The 23,574-nt window shown below is 41.4% G+C and overlaps 1 protein-coding gene across 3 annotated transcripts in view; it reads right to left on the minus strand.

The window, feature by feature from the left end:
- PLPP4 (phospholipid phosphatase 4) overlaps positions 1-23,574 on the minus strand; it is a 72,716-nt gene that overhangs the window by 44,066 nt on the left and 5,076 nt on the right. For 2 of the 3 annotated variants that reach the window (XR_009727048.1, XM_061364201.1), the window contains exon 1: positions 16,317-16,572. The exons of the other annotated variant lie outside the window; for it this stretch is intronic. Coding sequence is in view for 1 of the 2 variants with exons in the window: in XM_061364201.1 (XP_061220185.1) it covers positions 16,317-16,372 (56 nt within the window). In the remaining variant the exon portion in view is untranslated. Of the gene's footprint in view, positions 1-16,316; positions 16,573-23,574 lie in introns of those variants that run through there. 3 annotated transcript variants of the gene reach the window in all.

A 23,574-nucleotide genomic window follows, 5' to 3' on the forward strand; every position in this document is an offset into this window, starting at 1 on the left:
GTCCTCATGGAGTCTTTGATCTGTGCTTCCATCATGTTTCTGTTGTGGTTTAAGCTCACACAGGTAACAGCAGGGTATTGTTTGGTACCTCACCTTACTGTTTCAAACACTGCTTACAGTAGCTACCATTCCCTGGCATTCAGCAGCATGAAATCAAGCAGCAATGACATTTGGAAATCAGTAACATCAGAGAAAAAGCAATAAGCACTACTGCACAGGCAAAGTTGGTAAGGTAGAAAACTTTCAATGTTAGAGTAGAGAAGTACTTTCCCAATCTAGCAACAACAAAAGGAATAGGATAGATGGTCCCATTAGGACTGTATTTTTGTATCCTGTTAAAGCAAGATAGAAGCTACCAGCAATGCAATCATGTCTAGCACTCACCTTAGAAGCACTTTCCAGTGCTTACAAGGACTGCCACTGGCCAACAGCTTCATTTTCAGAGTAACAACGTGAAATTACACAGGGGCTCTGTGTAATGTGTAGATCCTGGCAAACTTGGGGACTTGGATATCTGCTTTGTTGGAAGAGTTCCTAGCACACTGGAAAGTTAAAGACTGCTCCCTTGTTTTGAGCATCAAGTAAAGGATGTACAAGGGGATTTTCAACTAAGGGACGTACAAGGGGGGTTTTGTTTGTGGGGGGGAAAGGGGACATTAGCCTTGTCTCTTGCAGATAAGGTTTGTCCCAATTAACAAATGACAGTAACTAAAAGAGGACAAAGAATTACATATGGCATGAACATGAACTTGTGATTGTGTTAGAGTTTTATACCAGATACCTAATGACCTCCTATTTTCTACGCTGTTTGTAAGCAGATTGGGTCCTAAAGTAGCTTTGGATGCAACTCCTCATTGGAGCAAGTACTGAAGAGACAGCAGATGTTCACGACCCACATAAATCACCTCCGAGGGCTTGTGCAAGAAAAGTCTGGCTCCAACCACCATTCCCTGGTTGCAGAACTCTGTGTGGGCAAACCAACTGCTGCCTCTCCCACAGAAACAGGTTAGCTGCACATCTGCTGCTGGAACTCTATCATGAACTTACTTACGGGGATATTTCCTTGAGTATTCCCCAAACTAGGTCCCAAACCTCATAGTAAAAGCTTTTATAATATACCTGCTACGTTAAATTGTGCAATCAGTTGTCCTGACACTTGTAGTGCAGTTCTGAGTAGCATCAGTGATGCTGAAGTTGGTAAGGCCCCATATAGGTTGGCCTCATTACAGAATATACACACAATACATAACTCAATGGGTGGTACTCACACAACAGATTCACAGCACCAACATTTTGAATGAAAAGCCATAAAGCAGAACACATCATAGGGCATAACAGCTGTGGAGAGAAAATTACCTTCTGAAAGACAGGATTTGCTTTATGCGTTTCCAACAAGTGACTTAGGCTAAACAGAAAGACCCTCGTGTTGATACTACGCCGCACTGAACACTCCTTATTCTCATCACCTCTGCTCACATTTGAATCTAAGACATCAACTTATCTCTTCTGGAACATATTAACAGTGGGGAAAGCATTCATGTCATGTTATTTGGTATACCTGGAGAGAAAACTTACTCTCATTCCATGAAAAAACCTGGTCTTCTTTATTCCCTACAGATAATATTAAGGAAAAAAAAAAATGTAACTTTTAGTGGTTATTTTGGGAACTCCTGCAAAGTCAGGCAAAACATGAAAAGCTTGAAATGGTGTGTGGCTGGAATGCAAAATTAACAGAACAGAAGGGAACAGGATAGTGACGAGGTGATATAAAAAACAATGCCTGTGGTTTATCACCATCATTCTGGTCTCCACAGAGTTGGAGCAGTTCAGTTTCTTCCATGAGTATTAGCATGATGAGATAGCTTTGTGTTTGCATAGAGGTTATCACAAGGAAAGAGATCTGAGCCATTTCATTTCTAAATCTGGGAAATCCACAATTCCTCAGCCATCAAGAAGGGAATTAGGTATTGGGTTACAAAAATAAATGACCAAGAATCAATTATTAATGAGGAACTGCAATTTCACCCAGGAAGGAGCTGACATAAACTAAAAATATAACTCTTAATTTTGATAGAGATACTTTCCCTATGGTTAAGGCACAACACTGGGTATCAAGAGATTTGATGCTTTCTGCCACTGTTTTACAAAGCAAGGTAGGATTATTCATTCCAGCAAGAAGTGGCAATACCAGTAGCAAAGCAAGACGCCTAGTGTGGTGATTAACTGCACTGGATTTCTGACAAAAATTCAAGGGGGAATGCAACAGCTTTAACTTCATCATGGAAATTAAAAGTAGAGTTAAGTTTAAAATATAATAGATTTTATATTGCAATAGATACTGATTGTATAAGATGCATATATTAGTTGAATATGAAATTAATGTTTATTGGTTCTTCATTGCTTTGATGGAAACGTGTTATTAGAAACACCACCTTATAACTTCCCTAAAACCAAATAATTTACATTCACATTAAGATACAGAAGCAGCTGTACCAACAAATTATCTCTACCTTTTAACAGCTAAAACCTTTTATTTCCCAATACAACGCCATGCAGCATATACACCTACCACTTCTGATGAACAGTCTATTCCTAATGCAGAGCTTTACTGGGTTTGAGTGTCCTGCAGGAACACAGGGTAGTTAATATTCACAAGGAACGCCCTACAAAGATAATTCAGAAGCTAGTTTTATTGCTTCAGAAATTAGAAGATCTGATGCCTCTCTTCATCTGCACTAACCTTCTGTTTGTAGGCACAAGGAGCCCTGGCAGAAAGTAAATGGTAAGAAATATGTTGCAAAAAAGCTTTGTTAATTCCATTGTTATTCAATGCCGAATGCAGCTCTGGGAATAGTGCAAGTTGGATCCATTTTTTATAAATTCGCTGGTTTTGAGAAGCTAAAACAAAGCCTTCGTACACTTCCAGATGACACTTGACATTCTAATCTGAATGTATACAGCTTTCCCCCTTTTAGTTCTGTAGGTAAACTTTTATGTAGAGAGGAGCACAAAGTCAATGGAATGAAATCCTGGGCTGATAAGGACAAAAGACAATATTCTGGGGGGAAGACAAGTAGAGAACTGGTTCTCAAAGGTAGCTAGGCTTCAGATGAGTCAGTCTCACTTAATGGAGAATATTTGTGATTGTTTTAAATTAGCTAGCAATTGCAGCGTGACATTCAATTAGCACATATGCCCACATCAGCCCTTCAGATAGATGAGAAATCATTTTGATTAAGAAGGGATTGAAAATAAATTCTGATGCAGTTTTAAAAATAAGCACATTGCCATGGCTGTCATATTCCCCAGACGTGCTGCAAAGAAGACACCTTCCAGGATTTTAGTTCAGTTTTACAAACAGGTTTCCAAGATTTGCCTCATATCCACTGACTTAACAGCCATGGGGGTATGACTTCTTCCAAAGGCAAATGGCCACCCTCTCTACTCTCCTCCTTTCAGCTAGCATTGCACCCCAGTCAAGGTGAGCTATTCCTGGAATAGCAAAGGTACTACTCCAGGGATAACAAAGCCAACTACAATGTGGTACAGGTTCTTCAACCAGAACATGTCTAACCAGATGATGGAGCCTGCACCACACTGAATGGCTATCGAGCCATTGTACCCTTCTCTGATAGAGCATCTGGGGCTGCATTTATAAAGGCTTTATCAGCTATGCCTGAGATTAGGCTCAAGTCTGCTACAGTGCGTGACTTGAGCCACTTTACCTACACTGACATTATATAAGCACAGAAAGAGGTTGAAACCAGACACAACCCCTCTGTATTGTTTGGTCCACATTCAAGATACAATATGAATTAAGTGAATCAGCAAGGAGGCAACAGCTGGGGAGTCTGGGCTCAGTTAAAAGCTCAGATCTGGAGCTAGCAACAATATAGATTCATAACAGGAGATTGAAAATAAATCCTGCATCTTACAAAATAATATATAAATGATATGCAAATGTTCTTAAAATACCCAATATGAAATAGTGAACCACCAATCTTTTCACAGTGCTGAAAATGAGAGGATAGCTGGAGTTCTAAACCTAGTGTTAGCTTCCTTAGTACCTAAATTATACCTGTGCTGCTTTCTCAATCCCTGGCATTTGAACTCTCTCTGGGTAAACAGTTTCCTTCCTGTGACATTATGTGAGTTGTACTAAACCTAAGAGGAAAGGGAAAGGATTATCTGAGCATGCATGAATAGCACAATAACAATCAATTAACATCACCAGCCTCTTGTTCTTGCACACCTAATACAAAACCTTACAGTTAATATATTCTCCTTGCTCATGGACTGAGCACTCTGAATGCAAGTAACACTAAATATCACTGAGTATCATTATTGCCACTGTGAAGTGATTGAATATAGAAAACTCCCACTCGAGAGGAATAAAAATGAGCATCCAGGCATTATTGTGCTTAACTAGCTTAGATACAATATTTTCACCATCATTTCTTCCTTACAAAATGAGGAGACGTGGAAATGAGCAAAGTGAAAGGAAGAAAGAGGGAGCAGTTGGTCATGCTACACTGCAGCTTTGAACAGAAGAGCAGGAGACATGAGTGAGTATACCGAAACAAGAAAAAAACCACTGCAAAATAAGTCAAATTGGCATATTTTGGCTTGGCTTACTTTTTTTTTTCTTTTTTTTTTTTTCCTTTTCTTTGACCTAAAAAGTGATTTTTGCATCTTTTGCTTTCCGGTCAGCAGGATATAAAATAAACCATGCTGAGACAAAACCATTTTTGTTTTGCCATTTAGCAGCTCCTGAGCTGTAAAAGCAGTTCAGTTCTTGTGCTCCCTGCTCAGGAGGAGCAGGGGTACACTTCAAGCACAAGACAAGCAGGTCTGAGCTGCTACTTATTCTGTACAATACTTCAGGCAATGCAGTACAGCTGCACTACTACAGAGATAATTAACAGTTGTACTCTTACAGAAATAACACATGCCAACAAAAGGGAAACTATTGGCTCCCGTTTTCATGTATGATCTCTTTTTAGTTAAGAAAAAGCATGATTTATGGTATTATTATCTCTGTGCTCTACTTCTATTAAATAGACCCTGTGTTGTAAACTATTTCACAAAAGCTATTTTAATGTGTCTGTGTCTGGGGAGAAAGGAGAAATGAAAGGATCAGTATATGAACATTGCTGGAGCCTTTATAAGTTCCAAATCTGGCAGTTGTACATGAATCTTATGTGAAAAATAGAAGTCCTATTACAGGCTTAAATCACCTAGGCACACACCTGAATCTGAAGGGGGCCTATAGGGATGATGGGGAGGGGCTCTTCATTAGGGACTGCAGTGATAGGACAAGGGGTAATGGGTTAAAACTTAAACAGGTGAAGTTTAGATCGGACATAAGGAGGAAGTTCTTTCCTGTGAGGGTGGTGAGGCACTGGAATGGGTTGCCCAAGGAGGTTGTGAATGCTCCATCCCTGGCAGTGTTCAAGGCAAGGTTGAAACAGGCCTTGGTTTAGTCTGAGGTGTCCCTGCCCATGGCAGGGGGGTTGGAACTGGATGATCTTAAGGTGCTTTCCAACCCAAACTATTCTATGATCCTATGATTCTATAATGAACCAAAACACACTACAGACAGTCCAAACTTTGCTTTTGATGTTTTTTAATGCTCATTTTTATTACATCTGAAACTATTTTCAGCCAAACAACTCAACCGTTCCCTGGACAACAATCCTAGCTTCACAGCAATTTGGCAGAGCTGAGTAGTCTGATAGTTTCTTCTACTTCCATATGTGTCTGCCACACTCCTATTGACTGTAGGCTTGGATCTGAAATGCAAGTCAGGAGTTAAAACACAGAAAAACGCCAAGTTTCTCATAGTGACCAAAGCTTTCCCTCTCAGTTATTTCAGTCCCTCCATCGCTCACTCCTTCTCCAAAAGTTCCTTTGTATCTCACTGTTAACTTCAATGCTACTCACTCCTCTCCCTCCTGCAATAGCTCTTTTAAGAAGTGATAACTTAGCCCTAGCAACTTATTCAGAAGCAATCTCCAAAACACACTAAGATGTTCCTCCATGCTGCAGTATCTCATCTTCGCCACCCACTGCTCCCCAATCCCATCAAAAGCCCCGTATCAAAAACCTACCACTTGTGCACAAGATTTTTTCTTTCTCACTCAGCTTTTCACTAGAACCTGAGTTTTAATAACATGAACATGTCTTGACAATTTGCTGCCAAGTTATTTTTCCTCTATAATATGCATATTACATGAACATTTATGATTCATATCCCACTCGCTATGCACCACTGTTCCCCTTAACTATATGATGGACAGAGAGAGACATGACCTTGAAAGAGGACCTGTATGGCAGTGAAGCTTATCGTCACATAATGTTATATACTCAAGGGGCATAGGCTGAATAAATGTGAGGACTAAGTAATATCAAACAAACTGTCCACAACTAGAGCTAAGTGACAAAACACATTCTCAGACTACTTTTTAAGTAAAATACTTTGTGATTAATAAAGAGGCACTTTTCTGGCCAAGTTATTTACTAAATGTAATACAGATTTACAAGTTGTTTTGTTCCAGTTTTTCCTTCACAGCTGCTGTATGCAATGACTTCATTACTCTCTGGGGAAAAAAAAAAGAGACCTGCCTAATGCTATTCACAATGATATCCAACTATATTAAAATCACTCAATCCAAAACCACTTGTATGAATAACTACACATTCCAGAGCATTAATGTTTAAGAAAAAAAAAAAAGATATAAAGATATAGTAATGAAGAATAGGAACATCACTTTTAGCATTTTGTAGCACCGACTGAAGTCCAACATCAATAGTAAAGCACCTTGGGCACTAGATGAGTGAATTTATTAATGGCCTCTCTGCAGGCTATGGTACAGTTCAGGCTGTTAGATCTGTTCTCCCATTAGTGAAAATTGGCAGCTAATGAAAATATAACACTTTATATCAAATGATAGTCTCCTCTGTTGTTTTCGATTTGCAAGGCTTCACAACACTGGCAGGGTGCCACAAATCCTTCAGAGTTGAAAGATTTCTGAGCTGACATTTGCGTATTCATTATAGATTCTAAAGTAGTAGTAAGACTTTTCACCCAAAATAGAGTAAGATGCTGAACCACAAGATTGCAGAGTGAAACATTTCACCTAATGTAGGATTTCCTTTCCCCCACAACCTCATCAGTGCAGAATACCTAGAACATGATATCTGGTGTGGTGCTGCCCTCCAGCCAAAAGGGATTGTCAGCTTATGCTCAGCCTTTGCTAAAGTGCTCTCCAGGTAACAGTTTTCCTTGCTGCCCATCAACACGAGCCAAAAATCTCATACAAGAGATTTTGCTTTAATGTCTTTCAACCTTCCCCCACACATTAGGATGCTCTCAGGCAGCGTAAACTACCAAGTGGACTAAATCCACTCAATTGACTCATGCCAGCTTACAGGGCCACCTTGTCTGTCTCCTGGCAGCAATACAGCAAAGCAAAGCTTTGTGTAAAATACTCCCAAGATACTACAGTGTAACTTGCTTTTTAAAATTACCATTGAAGGAAACCATACCTGAGGCAATATGCCTCTGGCAATCTATCACAGCACTGAGTCCTTATAATCCCCACATTCAGCCTAAATTTCCCTTGTTACATGCTTAAAGATCTTTCCTTTCTATGCAATTCCCGAAGGACATGAAGAGCAGTTTGCCTTCTTCATGCATCTTTATGGCAGCTGCTTACATGTGAAAATTACTGCCATGTCTCTGCAGATTTCTCAATTAAACAGCTCAGTTATTTCTATCTGTTCCCAGAAAAGGTGTTTCTATACCCCTGTTGCCACCTTTCTCACTCCCTCACCCCATTCTCTGAAATTCACCTGCATAAGTTATCTTACTCAGCCACTTATTATTACACCACCCCGTGTAAACCCGTTACTCTAGCCTACAGTGAAACAATTCCCACTTACTGCATTTTATCTATGAGCAGTTTCAATTAAAATTCAGTGGTATTTCAACAAGGAAAACATTTAGCTATTTGGATAGGAAATGCTTAAGATGTTTTGCAATGCAGAGAAATAAACAAATACAATACACAGTGACTGTAGCAATCCGATTTACAACAAAGAAACATTCCTAATCTAGTTTTCTTCAGAATCATATAGATCAGTCACGGATTTTCTTGCATAGCAACAACTTCTGGTCCAATGATCACACATTTACCATTTACAAGGCAAGGGAAGCACATGCAAGGAAAGTACCTTTAAAAGCCATATAGGTATGAAAAGGTATGTTCATGTGCCACATCTGATAACTTTTCTCTTTGACAAACTAATTGGATCATCTGTAAAGCAGTTATCCTGATTCAGAAACCACTGAAGCTTTCCTTAATCATTCAAGTGTAAGCCCCTGCTGTTCCTTAGTGGATCACGACTAATACTTTAACTAGGGACATACGTACTGTCTTTAGCTTTCTCTTTTTGTCCACTAATCCTTGCCGATATAGATGCAGCACTCAAGCATTCTCTGTTCAGTATCTGTACAGTGCTTACTACAGAAAAAAGTTACAAAATGCACTGTTATCCTTAATCCACTCTTAGTGTCAATAATTCTGTCAAGTATTTCCAAGTACTCACTTTTCCATCTCCAACAGATTACGAGACTATAAAGATCCCCCTTTACTGCGCCAGGTATGAGTGCATTGTCAGCAGTTGGACTGTGCTTTTTATTAACATCCTTGCCCTAAGCAACGCACTTGTTCCACAGCTTGACTGTGCTTAGATCAAAATCAATTTTTTAAAAGAAAAATTTCCCTTACAGAAACCCTATCAATCTTAGTAGCATCCTCACTATAAAACATCCGCAATCAGAGCTGGGAGCAAAGAAATACAAAGTGCCAAAGTCACTGAGTAAATAGGATTCAACAAGAAGAGACACAAAGTCACCATTTACTCCTCAAGAAGTCTGGAGCAGATGCTTTGGCATTTACAACAACATCCTTTTTTAGTATGTATTCAGCCCTGAGTTTAGCCATGAACATCAACTGTTAATCCAATCCTATTAAGAGGACATTTAGAATCCCTGCCATTAAATCCCCTTTTTTTTTCCCATCTGGGACTTGGCAAAGACAAATGAAATAAACTCAGTTCCACAATCTAAAAGTACTGATACAACAGTCTGTAAGAGGCAGTTTGTCTTCCGCACACACCAAAGCCTGCACAAAGAGACAGGAATACTTTCTCCTGACCAGCCGTTATCAGAGTCAGTAAAATCCTGTTCCAGTTTCAATAAATAAGAAAACAATGGACACAGAAGCTTCAGCTCGGTGAAATGCTGAGCAACCGTGGTGGGTTGACCTGGGCTGTATTCTAGGTGCTCACCAAAGCTGCTCTGTCACTGCTCCTCAACTGGACAGGGGAAAGAAAATATAACAAAAGGCTCATGGGTTGAGAGAAGGAAACTGAGAGATCACTCGCCAATTGCAGTCACAGGCAAAACAGACTTGACTTGGGGAATCAGTTTAATTTATTACCAATCAAATCTGATCAGGGTCATGAGAAAGAACATCAAATCTTAAAACATTTTTGCCCACCCATCACTTCTTCCTGGGCTCAACTTCACTCCCAAATTCTCTACCTCCTCCCCACAAGTGGTGCAGGGTGATGAGGGACGGGGCCTGCAGTCAGTTCATCACACGATGTCTCTGCCGCTCCTTCCTCCTCAGAGGAGGACTCTTCACACTCTTTGCACTGTGGGATCCCTCCCACAGCAGACAGTGTCCATGGACTTCTCCAGTGTGAGTCCTTCCCACAAGCTGCAGTTTTTCATGAACTGCTGCAGCGTGGGTCCCTTCCATGGGCTGCAGCCCTACAGGAACAGACAGATCCATTGCGAGTCAGTTCCTGCCAGCAAACCCACTGCAGCATTAATGGGCTCCTCTCTCCACAGGGCCACAGGACCTGCCAGGAACCTGCTCCGGCACAGCCTTCCCACAGGATCACATCTTCCTTCATGCATATCGCTCCTCTCACATGGGGCTCTCCATGGGCTGCAGGTGGATATTTGCTCCACTGTGGATCTCCACAACCAGCCTCACCATGGTCTGCATCACAGGCTGCAGGGGAATCTCTGCTCCTGCACCTGGAGCACCTCCTCCCTTCTCCTTCACTGTGCTTGTGGTCTCCAGAGCTGTTTCTATCACACATTCTCACTCTTATCTGTGGCCGCAACAACTTTACCCCATTCTTAAACACATTATCCCAGAGGTGCCACCACTGCAGCTGATGGGCTCAGCCTTTGGTAGCGTATCCATCTTGGCCACTGGCACTGGTTCCATTGGACATGGGGGAAGCTTCTAACAGCTTCTCATAGGAGACACTCCTGTGGACCCCCTGCTACTGAAACTTTCCCACACAAACCCAACGGAATACCAAGTGTCTCTGTTAGCTCGGTAATATTTCATAGACATTAGGATAGGCACGTGGACTTCATATCACACTAGGTATAACAGGTATTTATGGCCTTTTGTTTTTACAGTAACCTTTCAAAGACACAGAAATAAGCAAAGTTAAAATTTGGGTTACTTTGTGATCTATCAGCTACATTCAGTGTATTACAGAAGCTCCATGGCATTCTAATTCACCCACCACTTCAGAGGTAAAACAGACTCTGCTGAGCACTAGAACAAATCTGTTGCTTGCCAGTGAAGCTCAATATGCAACCTTTGATATATGTTCTCAGATCCTAAGCACCAGAAAGACTACGGTCTTTTTTATAGCAGGTCTTCCCCTTAACTGTTCATTAACCCAACTCAGTGAACTAGACTTCAGCCTGGGCCACCAAACTAAATCTTTCTCTCAGTACCATGTAAACTATGGTTTGCAGTACAGTACTTATTTTTAAACAGGTCAGTAAGCAAACATGTTGACGTTCTCACTTCCTATTAACATTACTGTTTGTGAAACTAACACCGAAAAAATCTCCAAGCATACTGAATGGGTTTGGCTACCGTCCACATACCTCACAATAAAGAATTTATCAATGAATAACGGGTGAGACAAAGAAGTATTGGTCTCCTTTTCCTGATGAGAAATTAGGGGGCACAGAAATGAAGTCCAAGACTTTTAAGCTCAGAAGCCAAAAAACAGTTCCAAAAAGTCAGAATTCTGGGATAATCAAATTGAGAATGAAGGACACGAAAAGATTAAGAAGCTCATGTAGCCAAATACCTGCTTCGCTTTGAAACATTCAGCTGGAAAGCCTAGGCTTTAAAGGTGCTTTGAAATCTTGGTTCAACTGATTTGTGTCATTTGGCAGCATTTTTGTCAGCATGAGAAAATAAATCTTAGTGTCTCAGACTGGTGATTTCTTCTTCTCAATACCATTTTGTTTCTATTACCTACACATCTCTGACTGCTCATGACTCTCAACTCAGTCTATCCTCCAAAAATCCAATAGATGTAACAGAGGAAAGGCAAGTGCAAACTGTGAGAAAAGTAAAGCAGCATTGTGGAATTTCCTTAGCTAATTGATTTTCTGTCTGTGTTAACAAGACTATAATTTATACTATCATTTATGAAGGCAACATATGCAGGATATCCAGAAGATCATCACCCATGACTACTTGAAAGAGCTTTTCACGCTAAGTCATTTCATGCATATTCATAACTTGATTAAAGTCTTAAACTTGTAAACTTATTAGAAACCAAATATGCACAGATTCAGCTTTCAGTCACTTAAAGCAGAGTCTGAATAGGGCACATACAAGATGCAAGAATTAGTCAATATTGTGCGCTCACATGTGTGTAATATATATGTATGTTAGCCTGCAGATAAACATTTATTCCCAAGGGAGGCCGCTAATGAGACTCTGCCAATTACCCTGAATGACATTTATATTTGAATCACATCACACTCACTGAAGAACTCCAGGTTTGCTGAAGTGATCCTTGAAAGACTGTCTTTTTAATCAATTAAGACAGCTCTAGAAACATCAAGGACAGGCTGTTGACAAGTCATTGGGCTAAATATGCAACACATGCAGATTCTTCTGTTTTCCTACCAAGAAAACAATGTGGTCTTCTAAAACTTCTGAAACAGAAGATAATGTTTTCCTTGTAGGAGATAACAAAATATATGTTCCATTTAAGGTAAGAAACTAAGATACCCCTGCTGGTAATTACAGGCTCACTCAGAGCTACTGCTCAATGAATTGTTTCTAGGACAGATGAAGAACACTGTTTTGAGGGCATCACTCCTGTGTAAAAATACCAGACTTGCTCACAAAAGAATTGTCTTAAATGTATAAAACCAAGTCACCCGAAGCAATTTGCTTTCATCAAGGATTCAGTTAGTGACAAATGCCACTGTCCACATGGACCAGATGAAAGACTGGCCATGTTTAACATGTTTTAGCATTAATTGGGTATCTTAGGATGCTCCTGGTCATAGGGATAAGTACAAAATGAAGAAAACACAGATGCAAGACCTTAATACAATCATTCTTCAAAGTAGTGTTTGATTTTTTCCTATAAACAGAGTACATGCCCACAGTTGGCTTATTAAATAGACAATTTCTACTTCTGAGACCTTACATGAAAAACTTCACGTTAAGAAAAATCCAGTTCTGTATTCACAGATATTTCTTAATAAGTAAAAACCTAAGCAAACAAAAATATATTTGACAATGTAGTAAGACTTTAATGATCAAATTATAGCATGAGAATTTTCTTTGCCTAGTGGGCAGCAAACCACCTATGCTCACTAGGATTACTTCAGCTCAGTCAAAAGGTGTAAGGCTAAAGGTAGATAGTTGGTTAGCATTCCTTGCCAAGTGGCAAACTGGAACTTCAAGAGCTGTTTTTACTATCCTCAGCTCTACCAGACCTCTACATGTTTGTCCCAAGGTTCAGGTTTTGGTAGGCTATTTAGTGCCTTCAGGATTGATACCAAAACTTAGCAGTGGCACAGCTACAAATGAGGCTACAAGTAGAATGCATATGTGAAATTATTACAGCCAGCAAGCATTTGAGCTTCAGCTAGTACAGGAAATACCATGTTTCCAAATTCCAAAGGATAACTAAAAAGGAATTTGTTAACATTAATGAACTGGGAAAAACTGTAGGAGCAAAACAGAAATATATCTATCTTCTTTACAGTTTGTAATGTGTGCCTTGAGAGCTATTGTGCTGAAGCACTCAAAGAATATCTATTTATCTTCCCACTAAAGTCTGCATTAAGTGTGGTTTTGAGGGCAACCTGTTGCAATTATCTTTTGGCTGTTATTTGGTGGTTTGGGGTTTTTTTTAACTCTTGTTTCTGACTTTCAGGGGCAGCTTTAGCTCTTCTAATAAAACTCTCCTAACTAATCCCTCCTTCAATACTACTATATCCTGAAAGCTACCATGCCCTTTAGCACAGGTGTTTGTAAATGCACAGAAGCTTGAGTTGCTGGATTTCAGTAGCTAAACTGGTCTTTAATTGGGAAGTAAGCACTTAGCATTTAAGAGCACATCACCTAGAACATCTAGAGTCAGTTATTATCATTATCCTCCCTGAATCTGTTGAATTTATCCAAACCAATGATCAACCATTGAAAATGTGTGTTACTTATAATGGTGTATGTTTGCATGATAGAAGAAATCTTAAATAATAATTGTAGATTTTTGCTTTTGGTGTAATGACTAAAGTTGATAATTATAGCAACTGGAGGAAAAAAAAACAAAAAAAGGTTGCCCTTCTTAAGTACAGACAATATGACTGTTGTTGAGGTAAAACACATTCAAAGTGGCAATACCTTTAATTTCAGCAATCATCGACATAAGTTCTCACACCTCCATTTTTATGAAATGGCATTTAGCACCAAGGAAAACTACAACATGGAATATGCACCCTTTTTACTTTTGCATTTTATGGTACAAAATATGCCACTATATTATTCTGAGTTGTATTAATCAGTAGGTCACAGCTAAAAAGACATCTGGGAGGCACAGATGGTTCAGGATTGGCTAATAGCTCTGGAGCCATTATCTTCAAGGTCAGACTTTTAACACCACAAAGGTTAGTAGTGACCCAAAGTCAACAACACCTTTTCAGTCCAGCTCCTTGTGGACAAACACCTACATCTCAGCTGGCATTCATAACAGAGATAATCTTAGACCTAGCCCCAACTCATTGCTGTTAATAACATTCCTTTCCAAGGAAGGTGGAAACTTTACAGCCTTTTCACTCCTAGAAATAGGCTCTGCAATAAAGCTATAGAGCCTACATTGCTGCTGCCTGGATTCCAGTCCCAGGGCTTCCAAATTGAACAGCAGTTGTTCATTATTGAAAAGATATTTCAGTTAACACTCCATAGAAATCCTTGCCCTGAGTGCCCACAAAACCACAGAAAAGACAGTATTTAAACCTCTCTAGCATAAAAGTTTCAAAATATGAGTTACTCCCTCTTTAGAAAAACTGAGAGAAATGCTGAATACTATTTCAATGGCAAAAGATTGATGTTAAGATTATCTGAATATAAAAGCTATTCTTTAAGCCTACCTAAAGATTATATTCTTGCAACCCTTACAGGCAAATGAAGTGCAATTCTTCCTGAAACTAAATCCCAACCTGAATTTAGAATACTATGGTGTTCAGTACTTTCAGGTGGCAATTAATTCTTTAAATGACTTATTGCAATGTCACAGTTATTCCCCAGAATTCCAAAAAGGCAGGAGCCGAGTTATGTGAAAACATGAAAAGTGCTTGCAGAGGCGTTTGCCATCATGGTGACTCTACCAAAAAGCTTTTCCTTCCTGTTGATTTTAGAACCACAGCATGCAGAACAGTGATAATTACAGAAATATTTGGAGAGAAAATTAAGACATAAGCATAACCAAGAAATTACTGCTTATAACAGGTCATTATTTACATATCATGGTAATAATCCACAAGAAGACCCCCTCTTACTAGATGGTGTAAGTGATACATGAGTTTATTATAAGGAGCAAGGTTCTGATGTAGCATCAGATTCTGAGGTCTTTGCTCACCCTGTAATTTCACATATTCAAAAGAGTTCTGTTGAGAGGAACAGGTCTATTTCCAAAGCAAGATGCAACTGAGCTGGAAGGTATGAAATGTACCTTACAGGTTGTTGAAGGTATCAAAGTTTGTCCCAAAATGAAGCGGGTTACACTTACCAAACATGTTACAAATCAAAAGACTTGCATCAATATTCGAGTGAGAGGAGCACTGAGGAAAAACTCAAACACCAGCAAATTGGGCATGTTACTCAATAACTATGAGAGATTCAGAAAGGAATCATACCAAAGCATTGCAGTATCACTGGCTGTAAGTCAGTGTCACAGCTAATGGATGCCCCATACTATTACTGCCTGCACCTGTGACCAACAGCATCTATCCTTGAGCAATCAAACGGGAGCAGAACCTGATCTGGTTTCTGCAATACGTCTGAGAGATCACAAAGACTGAGATTACTCAAGCATTAAGTAGCTGAAATACAAACTTATAGGAAGAGTGGAACTTTTCTTTGTTCAACCATAAACTGCCAGAAAGAAGCAGCAGGTACAGCCCTGAAAAGAAAGAGGAAGCCTGCCTAAAATACACAGAACTAAACAATACATAGCTGCTTTCTCCTACAAAAGGCAACAGCTGCACGTCTTTCAGCAACCAGATTCCCTTCACTTTCCTTCCTGCATACCAGGGTACGATATGCTTCTCAAACCCAGCTGAGATCCTCCGCATCTCCCGTTCAGTCCCAGATACTTCCCCAGCTCGCAGTACGGAGGTTCTCCAGCAAAGGGTGCCTGCCCCGGCTCACTGCAGGCTCCCGCTGCCGAGGAGCACCAACAGCCTTAGCAAATGAGGCCGTACAGCACAAAACTACACCGGTTCAAACGAAACCAGCAGCAGGCTTAGGATGCCCTTTCGGTTGGATGCTTTTTGCACACTTCTCCCACAAACAGCGGTTTCTCCGACAAAAAAATTGCCCTCAAGTCTCCAGCAAAATCTAAGCTCGGGGAGTGCTCCCCGCTGCTCCCACAATGATTCCCCAGGGGAGAGATTCCCGCACCCGAAAGGCGGCATCTCCCGCCGCCTCATGCCAGCCGACGGGGCCGCTGCCGGCGGGGTCTCTCCATTAGGGATACGGGGCCATTAAGCGCCGGGGACCGGCCAACCCCGCGTCCCCACCCGCACTTCCCCGGCCCGGGGATCCGACACCGCTACCGGGTGCGAGGAAGGACTCGGGTGCCGAAAGTTGAGGCATCCTCGGAGGCTCCCGCGGGTACCACTCCGGCTGCGGCCCCCGGTCCCTCCACCCCGTGTCCCCGCCGGTACTCACACGAAGACCCCGAAGAGCAGGGCACGGATGCCGATCTCGATCGCCAGCTCCCGCATGGTGTGTCCCGGCGGGCAGCCCCGCGCTGCCGCCTCTCATTCCCCGCTCGGGGCGGGGGCACGCGGGGCCGCTCCAGCCGCTTCACGCCGCCCGGCCGCAGCCCGCCCCGCTGCCCGGAGCCGTGCGGAGCCCCGGGAGAAACAGCCCGGGCCCCCCCATCCCTCTTCAGCCTCACGGAGGCGGCGCGGGGGAGGGTCCCGGTGAGTAACGCGGTGTCTCCCAGCGCGGGGGACGGGGGATCCTGGGGATTTCCTTTCCTTTCCCCTCCTTCCCTCCTCTCCCCGCCCCTGCCGCGCTGTCGAGCCGCTGCCGCCCGCCCCTCCCGGGGCATCCATGCGCCGCTCCGCCTGAGTCCCTCCGACCCGGGCAGCCCTGTGTAGGAGGGAGCCTGGGTTGGTGCCCCCGCCTGAAAAAGCGCTTTTTCATGGCCTATTTAATACATCGATCCCTGCCCTCGGCTGGGAAGAAATGAACCCGTTGCCCATCAGTGGGAAGGGCTAGCCGACCAGACCTCGTGGATACAGTACAGCTGCGGTGAGGAGCCGCGCTGGCGTCTCGGTGTTTATCGGTTCGCTCCCGAAAAGATTGAGCTAAAAAATATCTGCGGTGTGGGGGAGAGGCAGGACCACCATAGGCACAACTGGCATTAGCTGTTCATAAAGAGCTGGTTGGTCGAGCAATGGACAATTACAGACCAGACCACCCGTGCTGACACCGAGGTGGGCACTTTAGTCTTTGTACGAAGGACTTGGAATTCCGTTTGGGTACTTTCTGCAGTCCGTGTGTAACAGGCTATCCACCCGTTTAGACCTTCGTGCCACTTGAAACTTACTGCTAATGCAAATGACACTCCTGCATGACACTCCTGCTTCACTTGATCAGATTCTACCTATTATGGAATATTATAGGCTAAAATGTGTGCTTAGTCCAGTGTCTGTTCATTCTCAGTGCTGAGTTTAGCTCAATAAACAGGCAGAGGAGGTAGCTATGTGGGGCTGTAAATTGCTGGCATGGGAGAAAGGCAGCAAAACCTTAGCCTTGCTTCACTCATGCAGTGGCAAGCTCCGAGCAGCCCTAATCCTTGTATTGCTTTAGCAGAGTTCATTAAACTTCTTTGCATGGAGGGATTGAATCCTGAGCATCTTTATTGTAAGAGAGCTTCAGCCTTAAGCCATGAAATGCAGCAAACTAATTCACAGTTAAATGTATTTAATTATCTGCTTTCTTGCAGCCTTTGAAAGCATGTCCTTCAGGAAAGTGTTCCTAGCTATTAATACTGCACATAGTTACAAAACCATCACTATTGCAGGAGGGATCCAATTTCACTTTACTACGTGATAATTGCTAGAGAATTAATGCTGGAGACACTTTCTTAAACCTATCTGCTTAGTATATCCGCTTTGCATCAAATGGAAGATTTGAACTCTGAATTAGCCACCATGGAGTAAATCATTTATTCACCATTGTTTGTGGAAGAAGAGGCAGAAACTTATATACTAACTTCACCCATAGGTAACTACACCAGTGCTAGGTTTGTTGAAAGGAAGGTGACTGAAGCCCAGAACACACAAGTCTAGAACTGGCACTGGGGAGAAAGCACTTAAATTCATAGAATCATAGAATAGTTAGGGTTGGAAAGGACCTTAAGATCATCCAGTTCCAACCCCCTTGCCATGGGCAGGGACACCTCGCTCTAAACCATATTACCCAAGGCCTCGTCCAACATGGCCTTGAACACTGCCAGGGATGGAGCATTCACAACCTCCTTGGGCAACCCATTCCAGTGCCTCACCACCCTAACAGGAAAGAATTTCCTCCTTATATCCAATCTAAACTTCCCCTGTTTCAGTTTTAACCCATTACCCCTTGTCCTATCACTACAGTCCCTAATGAAGAGTCCATCCCCAGCATCCCTATAGGCCCCCTTCAGATACTGGAAGGCTGCTATGAGGTCTCCACACAGCCTTCTCTTCTCCAGGCTAAACAGCCCCAACTTTCTCAGCCTATCTTCATACAGGAGGTGCTCCAGCCCCTGCTCATCCTCGTGGCCTCCTCTGGACTTGTTCCAACAGATCCATGTCCTTTTTATGTTGAGGACACCAGAACTGCACACAATACTCCAAGTGAGGTCTCACGAGAGCAGAATAAAGGGGCAGGATCACCTCCTTCGACCTGCTGGTCACGCTCCTTTTGATGCAGCCCAGGATACGGTTGGCTTTCTGGGCTGCAAGCGCACACTGCTGGCTCATGTTCATTTTCTCATTGACCAGCACCCCCAATTGTTAGTGACATCTTTCTTGCATGCCTTATTTCACCAATTTTTAGGACAGAGCTTGTTCTAAACTACTTATATTCTGGATTAAAAAAAAAAATAAAGTGATTCTGTTTCAGGAAACAAAGCTAAATTGTGAAGCCTCCATGTTAAGCTGCTGGTGGTAAAGGACATGTCCCTTTCCTCAAAGGACACTTGGTTGGTTTGTCTTCTATGGTCAAATATTTATGCTTCCTCTAGTTTGTGACCCTATGGCTGAACGTGTGTCTACACTGTTGATAGGGATGCACAAGAAAAGCCTTTGTCTTCATGAATAGTCCTTCCTTACAGAAAAAGCCTCATAATTTGTATGAATCAAGCCAGTCATGAAATGAGGACCTGCAGGACTGTTGGGTAATACTAGCAGTTTGTGCTGCCGTTATCAGTTCCACACAAACTGTGGAGGAAGCAGATGACAGAAGTGGGTAAACTATGTCTGCTCTGCTTGAGCATCTACAGCCATGCATACAGTGTTTAAAGGAAACAGTTGCCACTCAACACATCTTTTCCTCTTTTCTTTTTTGTCCTGGAATCACATATATCTCTTCAATTGTGTTGTCTTAGCCTGTAGATCCTTCAGCCTCTGGCTTTGCTACAGTACCTTTGCAATTATCCTGCTGCAGAAGAGGGGATTTTCCTCACAGTTTGTATTAGTGTTTGGAATCATTCAACTGTTATCGGCAGAGCTAAGAAACAAAGCTAGTTATAAATTTAAAACTAAACAAAATTTATCCTGCTGCAGCTCTCTGCTTGCACTGTTCTGATTCTCCAGAATACATCAGCTGATAGTGATTTATGAAGCATAAATGCTTCAAATTGATTTTTATCAAAACTTGACCCAGCTTGCAGCTGGCTGCTGAGCAAACCTTGCTTTGACTTTCAAACCCATTATGAGTTATAGGGATAATTGGTGAGGAACAGATTTCAGGCTGCATTGTGGCATTAAGCTACAACCCTGCCGCAGGAGCCATGCAGAGCCACTGTGCTGCAGCAGATGCTCAGAGCAAACCACAGTGACCCTGGGAACAACCCCATTTCTTATTCCTCCCATCGCCGTAGTTGTACAGGCAGAGCAGGTGCTCTTGATGCTATCAATTTTCTTAGGTGTGACTGGGAAGGAGAAAGAACTGATCCCACTGTGATGGAGGCAACTATCAAGCCTTTTAGGTTGACTTCTAGTGTTCTTGGTATTTTCCTCTCACAAGGATTAGTCTCTATTTGAGCCACCTGCAACCTACTTTCAGTCCACACAGAGATGTTCACAGGCAGAAACAGCTGCACAGCTGGTAGGGCTTTTCTGGAGGTTACAGCTCGTTGCCAATGCAGCAGGATGTACATGTGCTTCTTGTCTGCCCTGGGGCAAGTTCTTGCAGCTCAGGTAAACTGAGTTTAAAGAGGCTGATTTTTCCATTAAAGCACATAAACTTTATCCTACCAGAAAGCTGTGGAAAGTAACAAACCTGCAGCAAAAGGCACATGATAAAAAACTAAATTATAGTAATAATGAAAACTGCAGAAGCTGGGTTTTTTTCTGTTTCCTAGGAGCTTGTAAATCTTTATGATCCTAAGGGCAAAACCCCTTCCTAGAAATAACATTGTATGGCCAATTCTTAGGTCTTTTAGCTGCAGAATTTCTAAAGTCCATAGAGTTTCATGGGCTGATGATGGCTTTTATTCCATATAAAGGATTCTTAAAAAGGTTACATGAGAGTCTTTTTTAGTTGTATGCAACCACATGCACTGGTCAGTCACAGAAAAATATCAGGTCCTGCCCAAAATGTTTGTTAGACAACTCCACCATCTCCATCTACGTGGTTTTTTATGTTTTTGTATAAGACAAATATTGCCTATAAATATCCATAAATCAAGCATTCTCAGGCTGCACAGGTGAAGAGTCACCAGCAGGGTTTCAAAAGTTGAAGGAAAACACTTTGGTCCTAAGGAATGCAACCTTAGCTGGAGAATTCACAGGTTTCAGGGGGGGAAGCAATAGCAGTTGTTCAGTTATGTCAGAATTCAGGTAAATACTCTTAAACAACCTCTGTTTGTCATATCGCTGCAAAAAAGTAGAAGATCGAGTCATATTTAACCACCATCAAAGCCAAGAGGGATCTTTCTGCTGGGTCAGGATGTTAAAATTTGTCATAGATGTCTAAAGTGAGACATAGCAAAATTATCCCGAAAAATTCCTATAATTGTTCTCACTCAAGAAGTTCAAACTGAATTTCACAAAACAGGCGATTATGATCACTGATAGAAAACAAAGGGTGTTTAGTATTAGGACTTTTATCATTGCTCATTCTTGAATCATTTGAAATAGCCATCATGTTCTCTCTGGTTTTAAATTTTTTGAGGCAAAGTACAGGGTTTTCTTTACTTTCAATTCGTGCCTAATCTATGAATATAAATACAGATACTTTGGTGTATTTTTTACAAAATCACATCAATATGAGATATTAAAATACATTTCAAATGGAAGAGGCACTTAAATCCCCCTAAGTGGGGGGAAGTTCGCTGAAGATATCTCAAAATGGAATATCTTTTTTATTTTCAATTGTGACACTTACTTTTTTTTCCTGTTTTTCTTCTCTCAAAAGATGCATTTTGTGGATTTAGGAGCTGTTGAGAGGTTGAAGTTTTCATTGTAAGGGTCAGCACATGCAAGCTTGGGTTCCATCTGCACGGTAAAACCAGCCCCTTTCTCAAGTAAAGGTTCTCAGACTTTCTAACTCTGGCTTAGCAGAATGCAGTGGAATTGGATTGAGCTGCACTCTGAGTATACCTTACACATGGCTTTAAGTGGCATATGTGTACAGTCAGCTCTTTACCCGAACGAGGTAGCAAATGGGAAATGACAGTATCAGTGTCCCCGTGCTACTCAACTAATGTACTTAAAGTGGTGTCCCTGTGAGTTAGAGCGATGCTGTATTCCTGCTGAGGAAGTGAGACTGATGGCCACGGGCAACCCAAGGACACATGCACAACCTGAGGACTTAATCCTGTGCAGACAGGCCCCTTTGTGTGCCTGAATACCTAATGTAAACCAGAAGGCTTTGTATAGATTGAGACAGCTGCTCAAGTCAGTCTCATTGATTCCGAGGTGACATTATTAACCATGAGAAACTCTTCCAGTAAGTTGAACTGGTGCAACCGATTCATATAAGTCAATGAACAAAAGCCACAGTTCTTTTCTTTCTCCAAAACGTTGTAGTTCCATAGCCCTCCTCTGCCTGTCATTCACTTTTACGCTACTTAACCTAAACCAAAATGTTGAGGAACAAAGAGACTAAGAAATCTGGAACACATATAAGCACGTAATACGTTTCTGAAAGAATGTCTATGTATATGTACAAGTACCTCGTGGGAAACTCTTAAATCTGCATAAGTCATTTCTTAACTACTAGAGCTCACTCCATAAACAACTAGTCTATATTTTGGGGTTTAATTTCTATGGTAAAAACCACATCTACAGAATGCACAGAGAATGATTATGTGACAGGGTTGTAATCACTGTAGTACACAAATACTTCAAACCCATATTGTATAGCAGTGAGAAATGGCCATTATTTTGCTATATTACCAAATTACAGTTATTACCAGTAATTGCTGTTATTACTAATGAAAACAGGATTCATTGAAATTTAAATGATTCCCCAGAAGAGAAAGCCAAACCTAGAATTTTAAGATATTATACAATTTCTCTAGAATACTTGAAAAAGTATGCTGTCTATGGACCAAATACTCTCACTCTTACCCTTTATAACTTTACTGAGGATTTTTCCTAATTTAATGCCCCACTGCTGTATCCATGAAATCACTGGTTATTACCTTATATATATATATATATTACCTTATATATAAAAAGGAGTATCTGAAAGCAGAAAACTTGAGCTTATATTTCTTTACAATGACTCCTCTACTGTTTCCCCCTTTCAGAAAAAGCCTTTCAGAAAGTAAGAATTATGTGTCCAACATGTAATAATATCTTGTGCAAATATTAAATAGGATTTACTATGCAGCTCAAATTTAGTTCTACCTCAAAGTGAAACAGATTTTTCAGAAGACAGAGAAGGCAAAGCATTGATTCTTTGTAAATCCAACTGTACGAAGTTTGGAATGAGCCCTGAAAGGAGGCAAAAGTCTCATCCTAACAGATATATGTGAAATAATGTTGTAAGTTTTAAGAATTATTCAAGTGGTTTTGACTAAGCTTGGCAATTTTGTCATATTTCTGATGGAAAATCAGGTTCAGCTTAGAAGCCAGCTTTAATTTCTGGAGTTATTTACACTCAGATTTGTCACAGGACATAAAACTGACATGGGTTCACATCCATTCAGATCGTACAGTAAGTCATGTCTGCATGAACAAGAGTTCCCATTCATTAGATCTGTAGACAACCAGAGAAGCTGTGGCTGCCCCATCCCTGGCAGTGTTCAAGGCCAGGTTGGACAGGACTTGGAGCAACCTCCTCTAGTGGAAGGTGTCCCCGCTCATGGCAGGGGGTTGGAACAGGATAATATTAAGGTCCCTTCCAACCCAAACCTTTCCATGATTCTATGACTTAGCAAAAATAGCTGGGAAAACAATCACTAAAATCCAAGCTGGTATGACAGTTGAGTACATTTGAATTCTCCAAAGATGAAAATATATTTTAAAAATCGACTTATTCCTTTAATGATAGAAATGGAAGGCTATTTATGCTCTTATATCATCTGTATTTGTCAGTATTTTTTTTCTTTTACCTTTTACTGCTTCTCTTATTCTTCTTCATGTCTGCTTGACTAATTAAATCTAGGTCACAGTGGGGAGAATCCCGCATTTTCTCTTCTTCTTCTGCATCCCACGTACCCAGATTCCCTATGCGTACTCACAAAGTTACCCTGATGTAA

Source organism: Neopsephotus bourkii, unplaced genomic scaffold (genome assembly GCF_033783945.1).
Source record: "Neopsephotus bourkii isolate Nb327-2 ecotype Australia unplaced genomic scaffold, CSIRO-AGI_Nbou_v1 NB_1189, whole genome shotgun sequence".
Taxonomy (NCBI): domain Eukaryota; kingdom Metazoa; phylum Chordata; class Aves; order Psittaciformes; family Psittacidae; genus Neopsephotus; species Neopsephotus bourkii.